A 20,622-nucleotide genomic window follows, 5' to 3' on the forward strand; every position below is an offset into this window, starting at 1 on the left:
ATATGGAAGAAATAGCTGTATTGTCAAAGCTCATAGAATTCACAAACTTTATAGACCACAATAATGACAAATCTCCAATAAAAAAACTTATTAAGAAATGAAAGAATGGGGGGAAGAATAATGACAATTTGCATCATGAAGGTTAGAATGTATTTGTGACTTTAACTAAGTATCACTATCTCACAATACTATGAAATTTGTGAAATTTAATCACTTAATCACAATAAAAACATTTTTAAATACAAGCAATGGCGACTGACTCATTTGTCACAGTAAATCTTCCCATTTGAGTGGTCTTTGTTTATATTGACACGTTTCTGTGCTGTTTGCCTGTAAGTCACAAAAAGATAAACTTAAAACTATTTGCTTCTTTGCTACACAGTCCAATAAGCTGCACAGCATCTAACAATAATCATTTATAAATACAGGGCTTTTTTTTTTAAGTGTGCCAGGATTGTTTGAGTAGAACAGAGAAAGGCTTTCTTGCTATTTTCTCCAAACTGCCCAGCCAAAGGAGTCAATGCCATTAAATCCTTGCATGACTAGTTTCCAGATTTCTGGGCTTTCAAGACCAAAATACTGTTGATAATAAATAAATACAAATGGGTAATTGAAAAAAGATTGCCCTTGTTTTGTTTTATTGTATTTTATTTGCCTCTGAAAAAGGATAAAAAAATCTACTAACAGATTACTAAAAGGATAGTAAAGAATCAACTATAATACATAACATTATTTTAAATTTGAAATGTTTCTTAAAATGTAATAAATTTCATTTTACAAGCAAAAGCATTACCTTACTCTTCTTCCTCTAGGGAAGCTTGTCAGAGGCCAGTGGGGACAGTGAATGGCATTTGGGAACACTGCTCATGTGGCAGTAAGTGTGTTCTGCCTTGTGCAACAGAAGGTCAACTCTTAGCCCCATCCATAGCACATAGGCTTTCTTGGTCTTGGGACAAAAATCACAAGCTGTCCATGGCTTTATGGCTGCAGTTCTCAAGCCATTTGTTTTCCCTTTTCTAAGGGAAAACTGGAGCCACTTAAGGAGGCTTAAAAGATTTGGGTTCACTGGTATTTATCTCCATGTAGACATTCATCTAGTTTAGAATAAGAAATGAGTTATATCTCTGCAAAGCACACATTAAGGGTCTTATATGCATTCAAACGAAATCAACAATCCCTTGGGATTTTAACAGAATTACCTCATGAATGCGCTGGTGAAATTAGGGAGGACCATGTAAAGACTCAATTAAAAATAAAAAACAATATTAAAAATGTTTCACATCATTAAAATTATCAGAAGTACGAATTTAATAGAAATCCATTTAACTTCTATTTGGATAACCAGCCTTGTTTAATAGTTTAATGTTTATATAAAAAATAATTCTGAAAGCTGGGTACCAGTGGCTCATGCCTGTGATCCCAGCTACTCAGAATACCGAGATCTGAGGATTGTGGTTTGAAGCCAGCCTGGGGAGGAAAGTCCGGAAGACTGGTGTCCAATTACAGAAAAAGCTGGAAGGGGCCCTGTGGCTCAGAATGCTCTAGCCTTGAGCAAAAGTAGTCCAGGGACAGTGCCCAGACCCAGACAGAGTTCAAGCCCCAGGACTGGCAAAACAACAACAACAACAAACCAACAACAAAGAAACAAAACAAAACAAAAAAATTCAAAAATACTACTAAAAATCTACCTTTATCATTGTGTTAGATAATTTCCTTTGCCTTCCAGATACATTCTTTAACCAACCCCATCCCAGTGTTCCAGGAAGTTAATTTGTGAACCCCTAACACAAAGCAGATCCCACTCTTTAGGGCAGAGCCAGAGAGGCATGGGAAATAGTTCAACAGGGAGGAGGAAAGAGAGCTGAGGACATTTATCCCCATGGCCTTCCTTGATTAGCCATTGATAAGCAGAGCAGAGGTTGTTTTCTAAAAGGCTGAGGGTCTCATCCTACAGAAGTATAGTTCTCTCTTGGCCCTTGTAATTGCTTTTTCTCCATTCACTTCAGTCTAAGAAGGCAGCAATGATTCTCTGATGCTAGCACTAGGGTCTGCACCACTTCCCCTTAACCCTGCATATAACCTTATAAAATCACTAAACTCTCCTAACTAGCCATCTGCCTCTTTCCAAAACTCTAAGCCGATACATTATCCACTCCAATTCTTTTTAACATTTGTTTCCTTGGTACTTTCCTTTTTATACTTACCATTTTTATAAGTACCCTAAAACTGTTTCCATTGCTTTGTGTTTTCTTTTATTTTTGACAACATAGTCTATATAACCAGAATAACTTGGAACTTACACGCTAGCCTGTAGCTCATGATCCTCCTATTCTAACTTGCAGAGCAATTCTAGAATGAAGATAAGCTCCCCAGGCCCAACATTGATTCTGTTACTTCCCCAAACAGCAATCATCCTCAAGGTAAAGATCTTCCTTCTACTTCTTTCACATCCATCATCAGCTGAAGCAAAGTAATTTGCATCAATTCATGCTGACATTTACTCTCTTTAATCTTTCTGGTTGGGCTTCCACAATGAGAATGTTCAGGACTAGCAAAATTAGTGTGGGAGCAAAATTGATAAGAAAAATTATTGATACTTCTGAAAATAACTACTATCCAGTTAGAAAATGCTTGCTTATTCCTAAATTTCTGAGTCTAAAAATAAATATATGGAGTAATTAAATGCCTAATTTGGAGCATAATTCAAGCTGTGTTTCTATAATGCCAGAACCACCAGTCAGTTCAATTTAACTTTAATAGAATCAAAAGAATAACAACTGATAATCTAGTGGCACAAGCATAGTATAGCTCACCATCAGACCAGAAGCTGCCAGCATCACTAGGCAGTATCCCAAGCAAATCATATCCCAACATTTAATAACATCTCTCTGTGAACCCAGTGATTTATAATTGTTTTGTTCTTGGGTAGGACATCAATTTTATGTGCATTTAATAAACAAGCTATTTGAGCTTGTCTTCCCTGTGCTATTGATGATTCTATTTAAATGCACAGATGTCTTCAAAACATCAGGACATACCCCAACAACACAAACAACTGAATTTGGGCATATTAGAATTCACACATAACTGGTGAGAGAAACTCATGGTCCAGAAGATGTTCCACCTCATCAGTCACTTCACTTGTCAATTTCATCACCGAATCAGAACATTAAATCAATTTCTTTTTATAAATGTCTGCAAGCATTACAACTAGAAATCCATGGCCTAAATTGCCATTTTGTCATTCTAAAAGGTATGAAATTAGATGGGCAAGACTTATACTGATAAAATAGTGGCTGTAAAAAATAGTTAACTTTTTTCTTTAAGAGTTACTATGTGCAAAGTATTGTCTAAAAACTTTATAAATGCCATTTTCTTTCAAATTTATAGGACTATAAACAAGATGTTATTATTCCTCCCACTTTACAGATGGAAAAACGGAGATATGGGAATATTATTTAACTTGTTAAAATTATTAAGAAAAAGATTTGAATTCGGGCAGACAGCTTAGAGCTCACATTTAATGACAAAACTATTATGTGATATTGCTGTTTTGAGGGAATTTCAATCCAAGTTTAGAATTTTTAGGAAGATTAAATGTTTTGGTTGGTAAATACACAAAAAAATTACAGTACAGTAGCAATGGCTAAAGAATATACTTATGGAAAAATTCAAGCAAATTAATAAAAAAATCCATATTTGTACTTTGAAACCTTTTTTTCTTTCATTTTAGCTAACAATGAGAACATCCTTGTTTATGCAAAAATAATGAAAGGGAAATATCAGAATGATAAACACAGCTAGGGACAAGAAGGGAATTTGATACTAAAGAAAGAAACAATATAGCAGACCTAAGAATACAACACTCAATGACCACTAAGTAGAGTGAATTCCCACATTGATAACCTTGACTGTAAATTTTCCTTATCTTCTGTACTATTGTGTATTTTTAAAAAAATATTCCAGCTATGGGAATACAAAAGGAATTTTCCCCATTGAATACATGTCGTTGCTGTTTTTTAGTTGTAAAGGTGATACACAGAGAGGGGTTTAGTTATGTAAGTCAAGTAATGAGCTCATTATTTTTTGAACAGTGTCACCTCTTCTCTCATTTTCTCCCAGTTTTTCCCTCTGTATCCCCTTCTCCCACAGTTGTGTAGTTCATTTTCAACATACTGTCTAGTGAGTATCACTGCTATATTTATTCACCTTTTGTCACACCATTTCTGGGTTCTCCCTTACCAGCCTCAAAACAGATAGGCTTACATACAAGACAAAAGGTACAGAAATCAAAAACAATGACAAAGGAAAAAACAAATGAAAACAGGAAGGTAAAGAAAAACTTCTTGTTTCCATTTCTTGGAGTTCAGTTTGATAAACATCATTTTATATGATCGTAAGCACCTAGCTACTGAGACTCTGTGTATACTTAAATAAGTAAAATTAGAGATGAAAATGGAAACATCACGATAGAAACAAGCAAGAAGGAAACAGGGAATCCTTTGAACATTTTTATGCCAACAAATTGAAGAACCTGGAAGAAATGGAAGAATTTCTAAAGAATGTTGATATACCCCAAACTAAACCAAGATTTAAACCAATTAAATAGATCATCATGACCCAATAAAATTTTGATAGTGTCACCAGCTGAGAACTAGATCTTGAACATGAAGTCTTTGAGAGACACTTCATGTCCAAAACCTAATAATAACCAGGAAAAGGCATTCATTCCTTATGCTTCAGTTTGCTCATCTCTAAACTAAAGATTAAAGCAGCATCTATCTCACAGAGTTTTGATGAGGACTGATCACTTACTCTCAATAAAGTACATACACCTGTACCTGGCACATAAAAGATCGCTGAATGCCAGTTCTGATTCTGTTGGTTGCACATCAGATAACTGATGCCTGGAGTGGTACAGTCATTTCCCTAAGCTACACATAGAGATCTGGAGCTCATTCTCTTGCTCCAATCTCTTTCTTCATCTGCTTTCTTGATACCTTAGCCTTTCATGCTCCTATATTCTGTTGATCTTCATTCTAATTGCTTTTCATCACTCACACAAATCCTCACAGTCAGAAAGGCCAAGTACCCATGAAAGCAGGGTATAAATTTTACCAAGAAGTTGCCTGAAGACTAAGACTTTTAAGTGTCTTCTGAATGTGCCTCAGCAATGTGTTAAAAATGTCACTTGCTTTCTATACATTTTTTCCTTAGAATCAAAAATTATATAAAGCTTCAGCCTCCATAGTCTTAATCCACCCCAGTGCGAATGAAAAGCAAAATGGGGGAAGTCTGAGTTAATAAACAACAGGCAACAATATTATTTTTGTTGTTTAACAATAGCTCTGTAGGAAGCTATTGTTAAAAATAACAATAATTCTCTCTGTCTTTTTACAGTTAGAGTTCACCCTACTTGTCTCCTTTTTATCATCCAGGTCTCTGTTCAGGAATTAGGTCATATAAACCTCTCTGAAGGCTTTAACTGAACAGATCTCCACTCCTTTTGTTTTTTCACTTATCAGAATATTCTGCTTCTTCATAGCATTTATCATAACCTATTGATTTGAGGGTGCTTAATTCAATGCCAAATTCCTTCAAAAGGTCTAGTACATACTGAAAACAATAAATGCAGACAATGAATGGATAGATGGAAGAACAAATTTGTAATCCCATTTTCATTTATTATTTCTCAGCTCAGATATAGATGCCCAAGTAAATTATTCTAGAGCCCTTAGAGGTATATTACTTATGAGTCCCATACTCGGGTCTTCTGGATCACTTACAGCAACAGGTAGAATTCTATCTCCCTGTCCTAATCTTGGTTCCTTATGACAGAACATATGCATCCTTCATTAGTCCATATCCAACACTTACCAAATTGCCTTCCTGTCACACAGAATTTCATCTTGTTAAATTATTCAACAAGTTTTTGGTTCTATAAAATTACTAAACTAAGTACAAAAATCTCAGTGGTCTTACACTACTTTTTGAAAGGATGATACACATCAACATTGTATGTCTATTATGCTTGGTATTAAAATCAATGTAAGCAAGTACTCAACAGCTAAGGGGCAATTATTATTTTCCCCATTTTACAAGTGAGTAAACAGAAGTTTAGAAAGTTAGGGCCTGATGTCACCCAACTTATAAAAATTTAGAGCTTGAATCACCAAACCCCAAAGTCCTTGTTCCAGCCTCTGGGCCTCTCAGCCTCTCAGCCCACACAGCAGAATATGGCCATAGAACTACTATGGCTGTTCTATGGTCTTTCTCAGTATCTAGAGAGCTTACTCAGACATGGGAACAAAGTCATTACTACCTTCTGTATCTTTTCAATGCTGGGAAGAGTGGATCAAATGCAGTGGGACACAACACTTTTTAACCCCTTGACAGAGCAAATGGTTTTATGCATCTTGACATTTCATGTACAGTATCAGCTTTCCCTCAGGAGGGAAATAAGAGAATGCCTTTCTCCATCTCTCAGGAGACACAGATGCTGATTTAGAAGTAATATGATGGGTAAAAGAACACACAAATGACAGCACCAAGAATGGTCTTAGCAGCTGTCACTGCCTTTGGTGGTTCTCATAAGGATCTAGCATTTGTAGAGCATATTGTTGGTTTATAAATAGACTTAGAGGATTTGAACACCATCCTGAAATCAATAAGCAAGGTGAATGGGATAAATGAGCACCATAGGCAAAGATAAGGGGCAAGAATATTTTCCCACAGATATTCTTTATGTTTTGCTGACTCTTCCCTCTGCATACCCTGGCTGTAAGCTCATTTCCTAGAAGCAGATGAGGTATTCCAGAAGTGTGCAAAAGTCAGTTGATTGTGCTCCAGTACATCCTACTGTGCATATTTAAGTGTTTTAAACACAAAATAGATAATGAATGAAGTGGTCTTGCTGGCAGACAGAAAATTCCAAGCCAAACAAGTGAATTTTTTTCTATAATGATAATTTCTTGGAAGAAATAATAAGAGAATACTGAAAGAAAATGAGTAATTACATAACAAAAGTATTTGCTAGGAAATTAGATAGGCAGGATTTAAAAGTATCTTACCTAAAAGAGTTAGACAAATTGTATCTTCTCTGGCCCTCATTTATACTGGGTGATTGGGTGCATGGTCTTTGGACACAGTGTCTATACTGAAATCCTACTGTTGATATTTCTTACCTGTAATATTGGGCAAATCACATTTTTTTTCTGATTCTCTTTTTCCTCACCTAGAAAACAGAGCTACAATGCTACCTTTTTCATTGGACTATAGCAAAAATATAAATTCTAAAATGCATATAAAGTGCTTACTTTGTTGGTCAGCACTGGTCTTGATAAACGCTATTTTTAAAATTTATTGTAAAGGTGATGTACAGAGGGGTTACAGTTACATGATTCAGGTAATGCGTGCATTTCCTTTTGAACAGTGTCACCCTCTCCCTCATTCTATCCCTGCTTTTCCTCTCTCAACTTACCCCCTCCCCCAAAGCTGTATAGTTCATTTCTAACATAGTGTCTAAGTTAAGTAGAAAGACCAGAAACACAGAGCCTAAATAGGAATGTTTGGAATTACAGCCTCCAGCAGTGTGGAATCAGTGACAGAGCCTGGCTTAGAAGGCTGAGCAATGTTTCTCTGTATTAACCATTTCTTTTGCTTATTTCATTTTATTTTGATGCTTCGCATCTGAGGCTTTACTGCCCCAAGTGTTATTGCACCTCTCTGTATTTGTCTATTTCTAAAATAGGAAACGACTCATTGGAGCATGTTTGCCAAAGGCAAACCAACCACTCCTGAGCTCACATACCCCTTCAAGTCCTTTTAAAGGCTCTTATACTCTGGGCCACTACTCTCCACTTGGTCAATCACTGTAGAATCAGGTACCAAACTTCTATGAACAGCTCCAATGCCTCACCACCTGCTGCTATTCAAACAAGTCATTCCACACCTGCTTATCTCCCCTCGCATTGTTTCCTGCAGGAATTTTGAATGTGACTCTTGCTCATGGTGCTCCTGCTTCTCTTCCTGACCATTCTAATGATTCCTGATTCCCTGTGGTCCCCCTGACTATGCATCTTTCTCTTGGGATTTGTGAGTATAACAAACTTACTTCTCAGTGATAATCATCTCCTCATCTGTTGGTCTTGGCACATCTCTATAATAAAATGTATTTTAAAATACCATCTTGTAGGCCTCCAAAAGGGAAGCAGGGCTGGTATTTTCTAGTAACTTCACACTGACTTCTTTGTTAGATTCTGACCAACTAACTGTTTGCATCCATAACTGCTGTATAAGTAAGAATCCCCTTGATTGAAGGCAGAGCAGTAGGAAAATCTTTGACCAGCAGATAGCAGCAACTTTGTAAAGAGGGCAAGGCCCTCCTTCCTGGAGCTTTAATTAGAGAGTAACCTCTTTCAACACCCTAGCCATCATCCTTGTGTTGTATATGTGTGTGTGCATCTCTGGGTGACAGCCTGGTGTCAGAACACCTGAAAGTTATGATTCTCAAAAACTCAGCCAGATCAGAACTCAGAAATAGGAGTGGAAAGAGGACAAGGACTAGAGGGAGAGAAAAAATAATGAGTGCAGAATAATAAGAATAGGAAATAAGAGAGAGCCAAATTTCTAAAAGCGTGGTTGATTTCTAAGGAAACAGTAATCTCCATGATAGCGTGGCCCAATCTACTAAGCTGTGTATTTTATAGGCTCACTTTTCCGTTAGGTAGAGCCACAGTTCTATTTCCAGTTTTCTGGTTATCAATTTGAGATAGAGTCTCACTAACTCTTCCTATTTGGGCTAGCTTTGAACTGTAATCTTCAGATTTCAGCCTCCTGAATAGCTACGGTTATAGGCATGAGACAAAAGTATGGTGTGTGTGTGTGTGTGTGTGTGTGTGTGTGTGTGTGTGTGTGTGTGTGTTCCAGTACTAGGCTTGAACTATAGCCTTTTTTTAGGCAATGGAAACTGTCATGTCTTTAGAAACTACACTGTCACCTGTGACCATCTAGATAGTCTAATTCCAATCATTGCCAACACTCTTTCTCTGAACTTCAATGTTATTATCCTACTGGAAAATATTGCCTAATAATTGTTCTTATGCATCTTTTAATTTCAAATATGAGGCTAAGATGTTGTTGTTGTCCCAATGAATTAATTGACTATCAATATAAGTGAAAAATACTATAAATTGGGAAGAACAGCTAATTGGTTATTAAAACACCAAGATATGACAAGCTGTTGGGCCTAAATATATTCCCAAATAAGTTATTAGGCAAAGTTGTTAACTAATAATATTTGTAGACAAATAAATATGTATGGCTCATTCATGGCCTAAAGTAAGGATCCCTGGACTCATACAAATGCATTTACTTAAACATACTACTCTGTTGCTCCTTATATCTTCCCTGCATACCTTAATTTAGTAAGATAGTCAAATATTTCCAAAACATGTTCAGTATCTCAGGATGCATTTATCCAATATTTTCCAATCTGCCACATTCAAGACTCCTTCTTGATGGAAGTGGGGGAGAGGGAGAAACAGCACTGGAAACTGACAGATCTAGCCTGGAACCATGTATGATACTAAGCAAGTTATTTAACTTGTCTCACTTTCAGATTCTCAGGTAAAATAGAAGTGTTAACAAATACAAAATTGGATTGTTGTGAAAACTGGGAGATCAGGACGGACAATCCTTACTTGTGTGTATAATACTTACACAATTTGGCAAATGGTTAGAGGAGCATGAAATTATTCCATGAAAAATAGCATTTTACTATAAATTCAATGCTACCTCTGTATACTTATTAGAATGTTTTGCAACCTAGTAAGCCAAATAATATAAAACTAATTTTCTAACTCCTAGAAGTACATGTGAATGAAGAATTCATAACACATCTGAAGAGCATAAAATAATGCTATGATTTATTACAAAGATATTAGTGACCACTAAACTACTGTTGGGGCTGAGAAGATGGAATGATGAAGGGCTCCCAGTGGCTGACCACTGAGGGAATATGGTTGTTGCAAGAACAAGGGAATGAAGCTCTAGGAAGAGGTTCCCAGGCTGCCCTGGTTATGAAGGCACTTGGAAGTTTCAGAAAATGGAATTTGAAAGATTAAAATGAATCTAGTAAAATAATATACCACATTCTTTGCACAAAGTTACAGAAACTGACAAAATCATGTAAAAGCAGTAAAGGAGAAATAGCACAAGCTCCTCAGAGTATTCATTCAGCATTCATTCAGAAAAAATGAAACCTCAATTCTAACAAAAAGAGAATGAATTAGAACTTGCCTGGTATCAACACTAATGTTTTAAAGAATATATTTTATTAAATGTAATAATTTCTGTTATTACAAATATACCCTCTCTACATTAAGGATAAAAGGTTTTGTGCCTCCACAAAGAATTTGGCAACAACCCTCACTGACGAATTACTACTAACAATTGTAAGACTAACTGAACATACTAGGTTGGTGTTTTGTCTCTATGATTAGACCAATCATTTAAAAATATCTGAGACACAAAGGAGAGAGAAAAAAACTAGAAGCCATCTGCCAGAAGAATGATTGTTCTCTCTTATTAGCAGAAAGAACATTGAAGTGAGGAAATGTATAGTTATCAAGTTAATTTCATTTTCTTTTTAAACTTATTTTTAATTTTATTTATCTTATTATTTTTAAGTTGTTGTACAAAGGAGTTGAAATTTAACAAAACAGTTTATAGATAGTGTCATGATTAATGTCACCCTTTTCAATTTTTTATTTCATTTTCAATCTACCAAGGCCCCCAAGAGTGAAGGTATCTTAAGTTTGAATATGAAACTTATCATATAACATTGGTTATTATGATAAGCCTCAAATGGGAAACAATAGACATTGCTTCAGACATAGAGGTGTGTCTAGGGACGCCACTGACTGAAATCAAGTTCCTAAGCAGGGCCCTTCCCAATTAAATGACTTTAGAAATGGTAGATCAGTAAGCCAGACTCAAAGAAATATAGGTCCCATGATTTCCCTTATTTGTAATAATTAGTATATGTCTAGGATAATCTTAGCAGACGAGCAGAATAGCTCAATAGCTATGTACATATGACCATATAAGATGATGCTAAGCAAAATGAACTTCAAGACATGAACACACGAAGTTGTTGCTATTTTTAATGTATTATGTGATTTTTTTATTTCTTTGTATGTTCTTCCCCCTATGCTATATGCCCTGTTGTCATTGTATTTGATTTTGGTACCCTGGTATTGTATATACATTTATTTGAATTAGGGAAGAGAAGGGGAACAACAGAATGGTGAGACAAAGGAAAGGGAAGAATCAATGCAACAGTGAGATACACAAGACAACTCAACAGCTATATACACAAGACAATATGTTGGAAAGCATCTGTATAGTTTGGGGGAGTTGGAAGGCGAGAAGTAGGAGAAAATTGATGGAAGGGGTAAGAAAGTTGACAAGAAATGTAATCATTACCTTACTTATGTTACTAAAACCCTCTGTACACCACCTTGACAATAAAAAATGGAAGATCATTGAAGATGCTTATCCTGGGAACTAATTGTCTAAGTTCTCATGTGACTTCTGATTAGAAATTTTTCAGTTGGAATAAGTAAAACAACATCTGCCAATGTATATCTCTGCATCTTTAAGTTTTACTCCTAGGACTTTGAATACATATAAAGGCAATCCCACTTATATAAAGGGTTAAATAAAGGGTTCTTCCATTAAAAAAATAAACATTATCCTCTGGATTTCTTCCTCAGTTGAAGCTTTCCACATTTAAGGAAAGAGACTTATAATCATTCATATAGATCAAAGCAACCAATAACTAGTACCAGTAATTATTGAAAAAGTCTAGAATTGAGAGAAAAATAAAACCTCATAGGAAATACTTGTTTACAGCTCTAACCAGTTTGAGTGGTAGAAATATGAGTTGACAGGGAAAAGTACCAAAATGACCCCTAATACATTTTATTAATGTACATAGTATAATTCCATAAAGCATTTACTACACAAATCTCTTAGCATAGCAAGTAATGATTTAGATAACACCAACGCTTATGTTACCTTAAACCTATTACCTAAATACAATTTTCTTCTGTATTATGCTAACTAGTCTTACAAATATATGCCAACAATTAAGTTTTAAAAAAAATCTGATATTTAGGTAGAGGGAAAAGGCAGAAAGCTTGTCAAGTGATCTCAAAACTCGTGGAGAATTTTCTAACAAATATTATGCTCCACTTGCTATGTTATGTTTCCTTTGAATATGTAAACATGGCTTTTAGAGCTGAAAGAGAAAGATGGTGAAGTATAAATAGACTATGTGCAAAGTTAGATCTGGGGTTTTATAAAGGAACTAACCTGGCTTTATCCTATGTTTACGTTTTATTGCCTTCTTTAAAATGTTTGGGGCAGGCTGCTTTTTGTATGATCTAAAAGGACAGAGCTTCATTGCCTACTTTATTAATTATAAAATTGACTATAGAAGGATCCACAAACTTGCCCATGTGGATCATACAAGGCAGAACCAGATTTTTCGTAGAGTGCTACTTCCACCACCAAGACAATGAAGTTTGGACTTCTTTTCTTCTAAAGACTGTTTAAGAAGCACCACTAGGTTACAAGATACGATTCAATCTTCTACCTTCACAAGGCATTACCCATCTCTGCAGAATGTTCTGTAGCAAAAGAGCTGGAAACAAAAGCTGTGGACACCGCAGAGACAGATCAAATTGAAAAGCTTTTCCCTTACACATGTACATGTCTAATACCCCTGCCTGTAGAATAGTGTCAGTCAGTTCAAAGCCACTTACCCAAATCTGAAGCTTGATTCTCTTTTCATTTTTGAACACAGTTTTCACTTTGAAATCGATCCCAACTGTGCTGACAAATGCAGATGTAAAGGAGTCATCTGCATAACGGAACAGAAAAGATGTTTTCCCCACACTGCTATTGCCGATGATCAGCAATTTGAACATGTAGTCAAAGTTCTGGTCAGAAGAGTCTTTCTGGCCATACCTGGCATCTTGAGTAGAAGCCATCTGTGAGGGGGGGAGAGAAAAAAAAAAAGGTGTGGATCAGTCTCTTGTGTGGATGTTTTGATATGAAGTTAGCAGCACATTCATTATTGGCCTTGCCAGAAACAGATGTCAGACACTCAGGAGGTAAGTGGAGAGTGCTACCCAGTCTCCCTCTGATGCTAGTATCCATGGCAATAATTCCCTGTTGGAAGACAGAATAGCAAATCTTACAGCTCTTTCCAGCTGTGTTGGTGCTTGTCACTGCTCAGCATTCAGAACCAATCAAAGACACCAAAGGAGACATCTCTAAGGGTAACATAAAAGCAAAGATATGAAGAATTGGCCAGGGCACAAGGCTCTGAAACTATAATCTCAGTGACAGAGACACCAAAGTGGCTTTAACAATAGAGCTTTTCTTCCTGTATTGTGTGAATTCTTAGTGTCTCTCATACTGCTTTGGGAAATGTACCCAAACTATATCTCTATATTATCTATTAATGTCATATTGAATCCCTCCTAACACAAAATGTTAATCTCTTTCTAATTAAAAATAATGATGACAAATTTATATGGGTCAAACAGTGTCAAAACACTATTATTTAACCTTCCAACAACCCAGTGAAGTGGGTGCCTTTATTATTTCTATTTTCACTTTAGAAAATTCAGACTCAGTGATATTGTCTTGCTCAAGTCCATATGGTAGTAAGTAGCAGAGGCAGGATTCAAGTCAGGCACTTGGAATTAGAGCTCATATTCCTGACTCATGTTCTTTTTCCCAGTGATGTCTAGGGAAATAAGCACAAGAGCTCCAGGAATCAATAAGGGAAATGTTCATTGTTAAACACACCAATGATAAGCCCTACCTGGCTTCAAACATTGTTTGCACTACTTCCTGGCTATGTGTCTCTGGCTTTATTATTTTGTAACACCATTTCCTTTCTTGTATGAAATGGAAACAGAATGATATCTAACAGAGTGCTTATGAAAATAGATCATATATTTGTAAATTAGTATAGAGAATGGTCTCTTTTCAATTATAAATGCTTTAGCTGGTTGTTGACTTTCTGAAGAAAACTATATCAAAATGTGGTATTACTTCTAAATACCATTTGGCTTAATATAGAAGAAACCTGCTTACTCATCAACTGATGAATCAACAAAGAAAATGTGGTATACATACACAATAGAGTATTATTCAGCCATAAAGAAGAATTAAATTATGTCACTTGGGGGGAAATAGGTAAAACTGGAGATCATCACGTTAAGTGAAATAAGCCAAACTCAGAAAGACAAATATTGCATATTTTCCCTCATATACAGGATCTAGACCTAAGAAAAAGTGACAGGAATGTGAAAGGAAGTCTGCTGAGAGCACGTGAAGGTTGGAAAAGGGTAAAGGAAAGAGTAAGAAGGGGTGATTATTATCAAAGCACTTGATATGCATATTTAAAATAGAAAAATAAAGGTTACTGAAACTGCAACAAAGCAAAAAGGGACACAGTATAAAAAAGAGTAATAGAGGGGATGAATTTAACCAATGTACATTATATTCATGAATGGACTTATTACAAGGAATCCTTTTGTAAAATTATAAGCACTATTAAACAGAGAGAGAGATTCAGAATAGTGAATCCCAGTGAGCAATTAATGTATCTACTTAGTGCCTTCTCAAAGCTATGAATTCTTTAGCAATTGCTGTGTTATTCAAAAGAAAAAAGAAATGTGCCTTCAAAGTGTTAGCCACTGATCATATATGCCCATCTAAGCTATATTAAAATTAAATAAAAATGAAAATTCAGTTCCTCAAACTACTCACATTTCAAATATACATAGCTACATGTGACTAGTGGCAACTGTCCTGAATAATTTAAATAGAAAATGCTGGTATAATTGCAGAACATTCTTGAATAATGCTAAGGTAAACAGTTTATTTTTTATTTCCATAAAATCTGATCAATATTTACATCTTCCTCTTGAGGAGTGCTGAGTTAGATATAGAGCTTATGCCCTACCCCTATATGATATAACCTTGACCCTCAGTGTGGCATTGTTGAGGTGGTAGAAACTTGGAGAGGTGAAACTTTATAGAAGGTGGTCCTTGGAGATACTGAATTCAGAAGCAATTAACATAGTTTTCAAAGACCTTGGTTTGAGAACAGCGGATCGCCAGGAACAGAGAAACCTACCAGCCGGGAGTCTCCAGGAGGATCCCACCCCACCCATCACTCTCCACCGGAGCGGAGAGGCTCCATCCCGCCAAAGCCGCCCGGCACCAGCAGCGCCACAAAGGGACCTGTCCGCAGACCACCCGCCCAATCGCGATCGCAACGACCCGGCGGGGGGCCGCCCAACCCAGCCCGCAACCACCCCAACTGAACTCGGACTGCAACAACAACTGACGGACTGCAACAACAACTGACGACCTACAGGGTGAGTACCCATCAGGGGACAGGGAATCCATCAAGGGAGACCAGAGCTGGAGGGAATCCCCAGACCCTGACCTAGACTCCCTACCCCAACACCCGGACCACAGGACCCACTAAAACTGGGAACTGTTCGAGAGGCCCACCAGCCGGTGGAGCACACTCTGCTGGCCAGGCCAGAGCAAGAGCGCCCCGGGAAGGGAGCTTAAATGCTCAAGCCAGGAACAGTGCCCCTGGGTCAAGACTACCAACAGTAGAAGAAATTTGAACTGTGTCCTCCAGGCTGCATAACCAAGGTGGTATACACATTAGCACAGGCCTAACGAGCGCGCTCCAGGCTGGGGCCGGAACCAGGCCAGGGGACCGGCGCCTGAACAAAGCAAAAAGGGTCAGAAGTGGGGCTGTGGCTCAAATGGTAGGGTGCCAGCCCTGAGCTGAAGAGCTGAGGGACAGCACCCAAACCTAGAGTTCAAGCCCACAACCAGCCCAAAACAAACAAACAAAAACACATCAGGAGCCCATAGCAGACTCCAGTATTTGGGAGAGTGCATCCAGAGCATCTGATCTTCCCAAGAGCACCCGCAGGAGCAAACACAAGCAGTCTAGGCTGCTCAACCCTTCCAAAGGCGGGAATTGCTACAGCAGAGAGCTGAGAATCCTAAGTGAATAGCAGCTGGAAATAGGCTCCCAACAGAATCCAGATCAGGCACAGACTCTCTCTACCAATAGAGAATCAGCAACCAAGCAAAGACAGACACACCAAAACAAGATTGAAGAGCAGTCTCCTGAACCCCCATGCGAAAATCACAGAGAAAAATCACAAGGTTTACCACTACCCAGGACAGCAAGCTCACCTCAAAAGCCAGCAGCCACGCAGGGGAGAGCCCCAGTGGGAGCAAAGCAGGAATGGAAGACAAAAACTACATCCAAGGGTTGCTGGAGGCAATGACTCAAGAAATAAAGCGAGAAATGGATCAGAAATTGAAAGAGCACAAGGATGAACTATCAAAAGATATACAGGATATCAAACAAAAATTGGATGCAAAAATAGAAGCTGCACAAACCTCAGTAAGAAGTGAGATAAACGCCAAATTAGAGGTAATGCATACTGATATCACCTCATTGAGAGGTGAGATCAGTACTCTGAGAACCAACATTGAATCCATAAAGGGATCCATTTCCACCATGCAAACCACAATAGAAGCCACGGTCAACAGAGTGAATGAAATGGAAGGTAGAGTGTCAGATACAGAAGACAGAATACACCAACTGGACCAAAAAGTGACAGATATGGAAAAATCACTCAAATTAAACCAAAGGGAAATTCAAGAGCAAGCAGATAATGCTAAAAAATTTAACCTTCGCATAATCGGAGTGGACGAAGGTGAGGAATTCCAGAGCAAGGGAATGCAACACCTATTTAACAAGATAGTCAATGAAAATTTTCCCCACCTCAAAAACGACCATCTTAACTACATCACAAAAGCTTATCGAACACCCAACAAGCAAGATCCCAGGAGAAACACTTCTAGGCACATAATAGTAACAATGATGGATCTGAATAATAAGGAAACAATCCTGCATGCAGCAAAAATGAAGAAGGAGCTATACTACAACGGGAAAAAAATTAGAATCACTGCAGATCTCTCCACACAAACAATGAATGCAAGAAAAGCCTGGGAAAGCACCATACGAGCCCTGAGAGCCAATAACTGCCAACCCAGACTGATATACCCGGCAAAGCTAGCATTCACATTCGATGGAGAACTGAAAACTTTTAATAGCAAAGAAAAACTAAATGAATACATAAACATTAAGCCAGCATTACAAAGAATTCTAAGAGGGGGGACACAACCTGAAGAAAGCAACCAGGAACTGGGACCTGCCCCAAACAGGCATTACTCAAAGTCTAACTGAGCAAGCACAGGAGGAAAGGAAAGAAGAAAAACTTAGGAAAACGGAATGGCAGGGACAACAATGCATCTCTCTATACTTTCTCTTAATATAAATGGGCTGAATTCGCCAATTAAAAGAAAACGAACTGAGGACTGGATCAGAAAACAAGACCCATCCATCTGTTGCCTTCAGGAGACCCACCTCTCAGCCAAACATACAAACAAACTCAGAGTGAAGGGGTGGAAAAGGATCTACCAATCAAATTCCCCCAATAAGAAAGCAGGTGTAGCTATCCTGATATCTGACAAAATAAACTTTTCATTAAAATCAGTACAGAAAGACAAGGACGGACACTACATATTAATAAAGGGAACAATCCAAGAGGAGGATATAACCATCATCAACTTATATGCCCCAAATATCGGTGCACCCAGATATGTTAAACAAATGCTCTCAAACTTACAGAATAAAATAGATCCCAATACGATAATACTAGGAGACTTTAACACGCCACTCTCACCAAAGGACAGGTCTACCAACCAGAGGATTGGCAAAGAAGCTACCGAATTAAGTGAGGCCATACTTCAAGCGGAATTAACTGACATCTACCGAGTATTTCACCCTAAAACAACACAGTACACATTCTTCTCAGCAGCTCATGGAACTTTCTCCAAAATAGACCATATCATAGTTCATTCAAGGAACTTAAGCAAATACAAAGGGATCGACATAATCCCCTGTATCCTATCTGATCACAGTGGAATCAAGCTAGCTCTCAATAACAAAGCATACCGCAGAAATTTCTCTAATACATGGAAATTGAACAGCACACTCCTTAACAAGGCCTGGGTAACAGAAGAGATCAGAGAAGAAATAAAGCATTTCCTAGAACTCAATGAAAATGAAAACACCTCACAAAGAAACTTGTGGGACACAGCAAAAGCAGTCCTGAGGGGCAAATTTATTGCCCTCAGTGCCCACATCAAGAGAATGGAGACAGACCAAGTAAATAATCTCATGTTGCAACTAAAACAGCTAGAAAAACAAGAAAAAATGGGACCTAAAGCTACTAGACGAAGCCAGATAACCAAATTGAGAGCAGAGATTAACCAATTAGAAAATCAGAAAACCATAACCAAAATAAACCAAACAAAAAGCTGGTTCTTTGAAAAAATAAACAAAATTGATGGCCCGTTGGCAAGATTAATTAAAAAAAGAAGAGAGGAAACCCATATTAATAGGATTAGGGATGCCACGGGAAACATCACAACACGTACCCAAGATATCCAAACAATTCTAACAGACTACTTTCAAAAGCTATACTCTCTAAAGGAAGAAAATCTGGCGGAAATGGATGCATTTTTAGAGAAATACAAGTTACCCAAACTGAGCAAAGAAGAAGTTAACCAATTAAATAAGCCAATATCCTATAATGAGATACAGGAAGCTATCAAAAGTCTTCCAACAAAAAAAAGCCCAGGACCAGATGGATTCACAGCAGAATTCTATAAGACCTTTAAAGAAGAACTAATACCCATACTCCTCAAGCTCTTCAGAGAAACAGAGAAGGAGGGAGCTATCCCAAACTCATTCTACGAAGCCAATATCACACTCATCCCCAAACCAGGCAAAGACCCAACCAAAAAGGAGAATTACAGGCCAATCTCCTTGATGAACACAGATGCAAAGATCCTTAACAAGATTCTAGCTAACAGAATCCAGAAACACATAAAAAAATAATACACTATGATCAGGTAGGCTTCATCCCAGAGACACAGGGATGGTTTAACATACGTAAGTCAATAAATGTAATCCAGCATATCAACAGAGCCAAGGTCAAGAATCACATGATTATCGCCACAGATGCAGAAAAGGCCTTTGATAAAATTCAACATTCATTCATGCTAAAAGCTCTGGAGAAAATAGGAATAGAAGGAACATTTCTAAAAACAATAAAAGCCATTTATGACAGACCAATAGCCAATATTATACTTAATGGGGAAAAGCTACAACCAATCCTCCTAAAAACAGGAACAAGGCAAGGATGTCCACTGTCTCCACTCCTCTTCAACATAGTCCTAGAACCCTTAGCCAGGGCAATAAGGCAAGAAAAAGACATTAAAGGGATCCGCATAGGGAAAGAAGAAGTGAAACTATCCCTTTTTGCAGACGACATGATACTATACCTCCACGATCCCAAAAACTCCATCCCCAAACTTTTAGAAATCATAAGTCACTTCGGCAAAATAGCAGGATACAAAATAAACCCACAAAAATCAGTTGCCTTCCTATACACTGATAACGCACAGGAAGAGAGGGAAATAAAGGGAGCAACCCCATTCACAATAACCTCCCAAAAAATAAAATATTTAGGAATTAACCTAACCAAAGATGTAAAAGAACTATTTAATGAGAACTATAAAAAGTTAAAGAAAGAAATTGCAGAAGACACTAGGAAATGGAAAGACCTCCCATGCTCCTGGATAGGCCGACTTAATATAGTAAAGATGGTGATACTTCCAAAATTAATATACAAATTCAATGCAATTCCTATTAAAATCCCAATGACGTACATCACTGAAATACAGAAAACAGTCCAAAAATTTATATGGAACAACAAAAGACCTAGAATAGCCAAAACAATTCTAGGGGATAAAGACAATATGGGAGGGCTATCCATGCCGAACTTCAAACTCTACTACAGAGCTATAATCACAAAGACAGCATGGTACTGGCACAAAAACAGACCCGAAGACCAATGGAACAGAATAGAAGATCCAGATATAAATCCACAGGCCTACAGCCAGCTGATATTCGACAAAGGAGCCAAAGACATACAATGGAAGAAACACAGCCTCTTCAACCGCTGGTGCTGGGAAAACTGGGCAGCCACATGCAGAAAACTAAAAGTGGACCCCAGCCTATCACCATGCACCAACATCAACTCAAAATGGATTAAAGACCTTAACATTAAACCTGAATCTCTGAAACTACTGCAGGACAGAGTAGGAGAGACACTTGAACTAATAGGCACAGGAAGGAACTTCCTGAACAGAGTCCCAGGGTCACAACAAGTTGGAGAGAGACTCGACAAATGGGACTACCTTAAAATAAAAAGCTTCTGCACAGCTAAATCTATCGCAACTAAGCTAGAAAGACAACCAACTAATTGGGAAAAAATATTTACCAGCAATATATCAGACAAGGGGTTAACATCCTGTATATACAGGGAACTCAAGAAACTAATCCCTCCCAAACCTAACAAA

The 20,622-nt window shown here is 37.6% G+C and overlaps 1 protein-coding gene across 2 annotated transcripts in view; it reads right to left on the reverse strand.

The window, feature by feature from the left end:
• Positions 1-20,622, reverse strand: part of Rab3c (RAB3C, member RAS oncogene family) — a 218,889-nt gene that overhangs the window by 179,097 nt on the left and 19,170 nt on the right. For both annotated transcript variants that reach the window (XM_042690941.1, XM_042690940.1), the window contains exon 2: positions 12,831-13,058. In XM_042690941.1, the coding sequence (XP_042546875.1) occupies positions 12,831-13,058 (228 nt within the window). The remainder of the gene's footprint in view (positions 1-12,830; positions 13,059-20,622) is intronic.

This window comes from Dipodomys spectabilis, unplaced genomic scaffold, assembly GCF_019054845.1.
Source record: "Dipodomys spectabilis isolate Male_0828 unplaced genomic scaffold, ASM1905484v1 ptg000140l, whole genome shotgun sequence".
Taxonomy (NCBI): Eukaryota; Metazoa; Chordata; class Mammalia; order Rodentia; family Heteromyidae; genus Dipodomys; species Dipodomys spectabilis.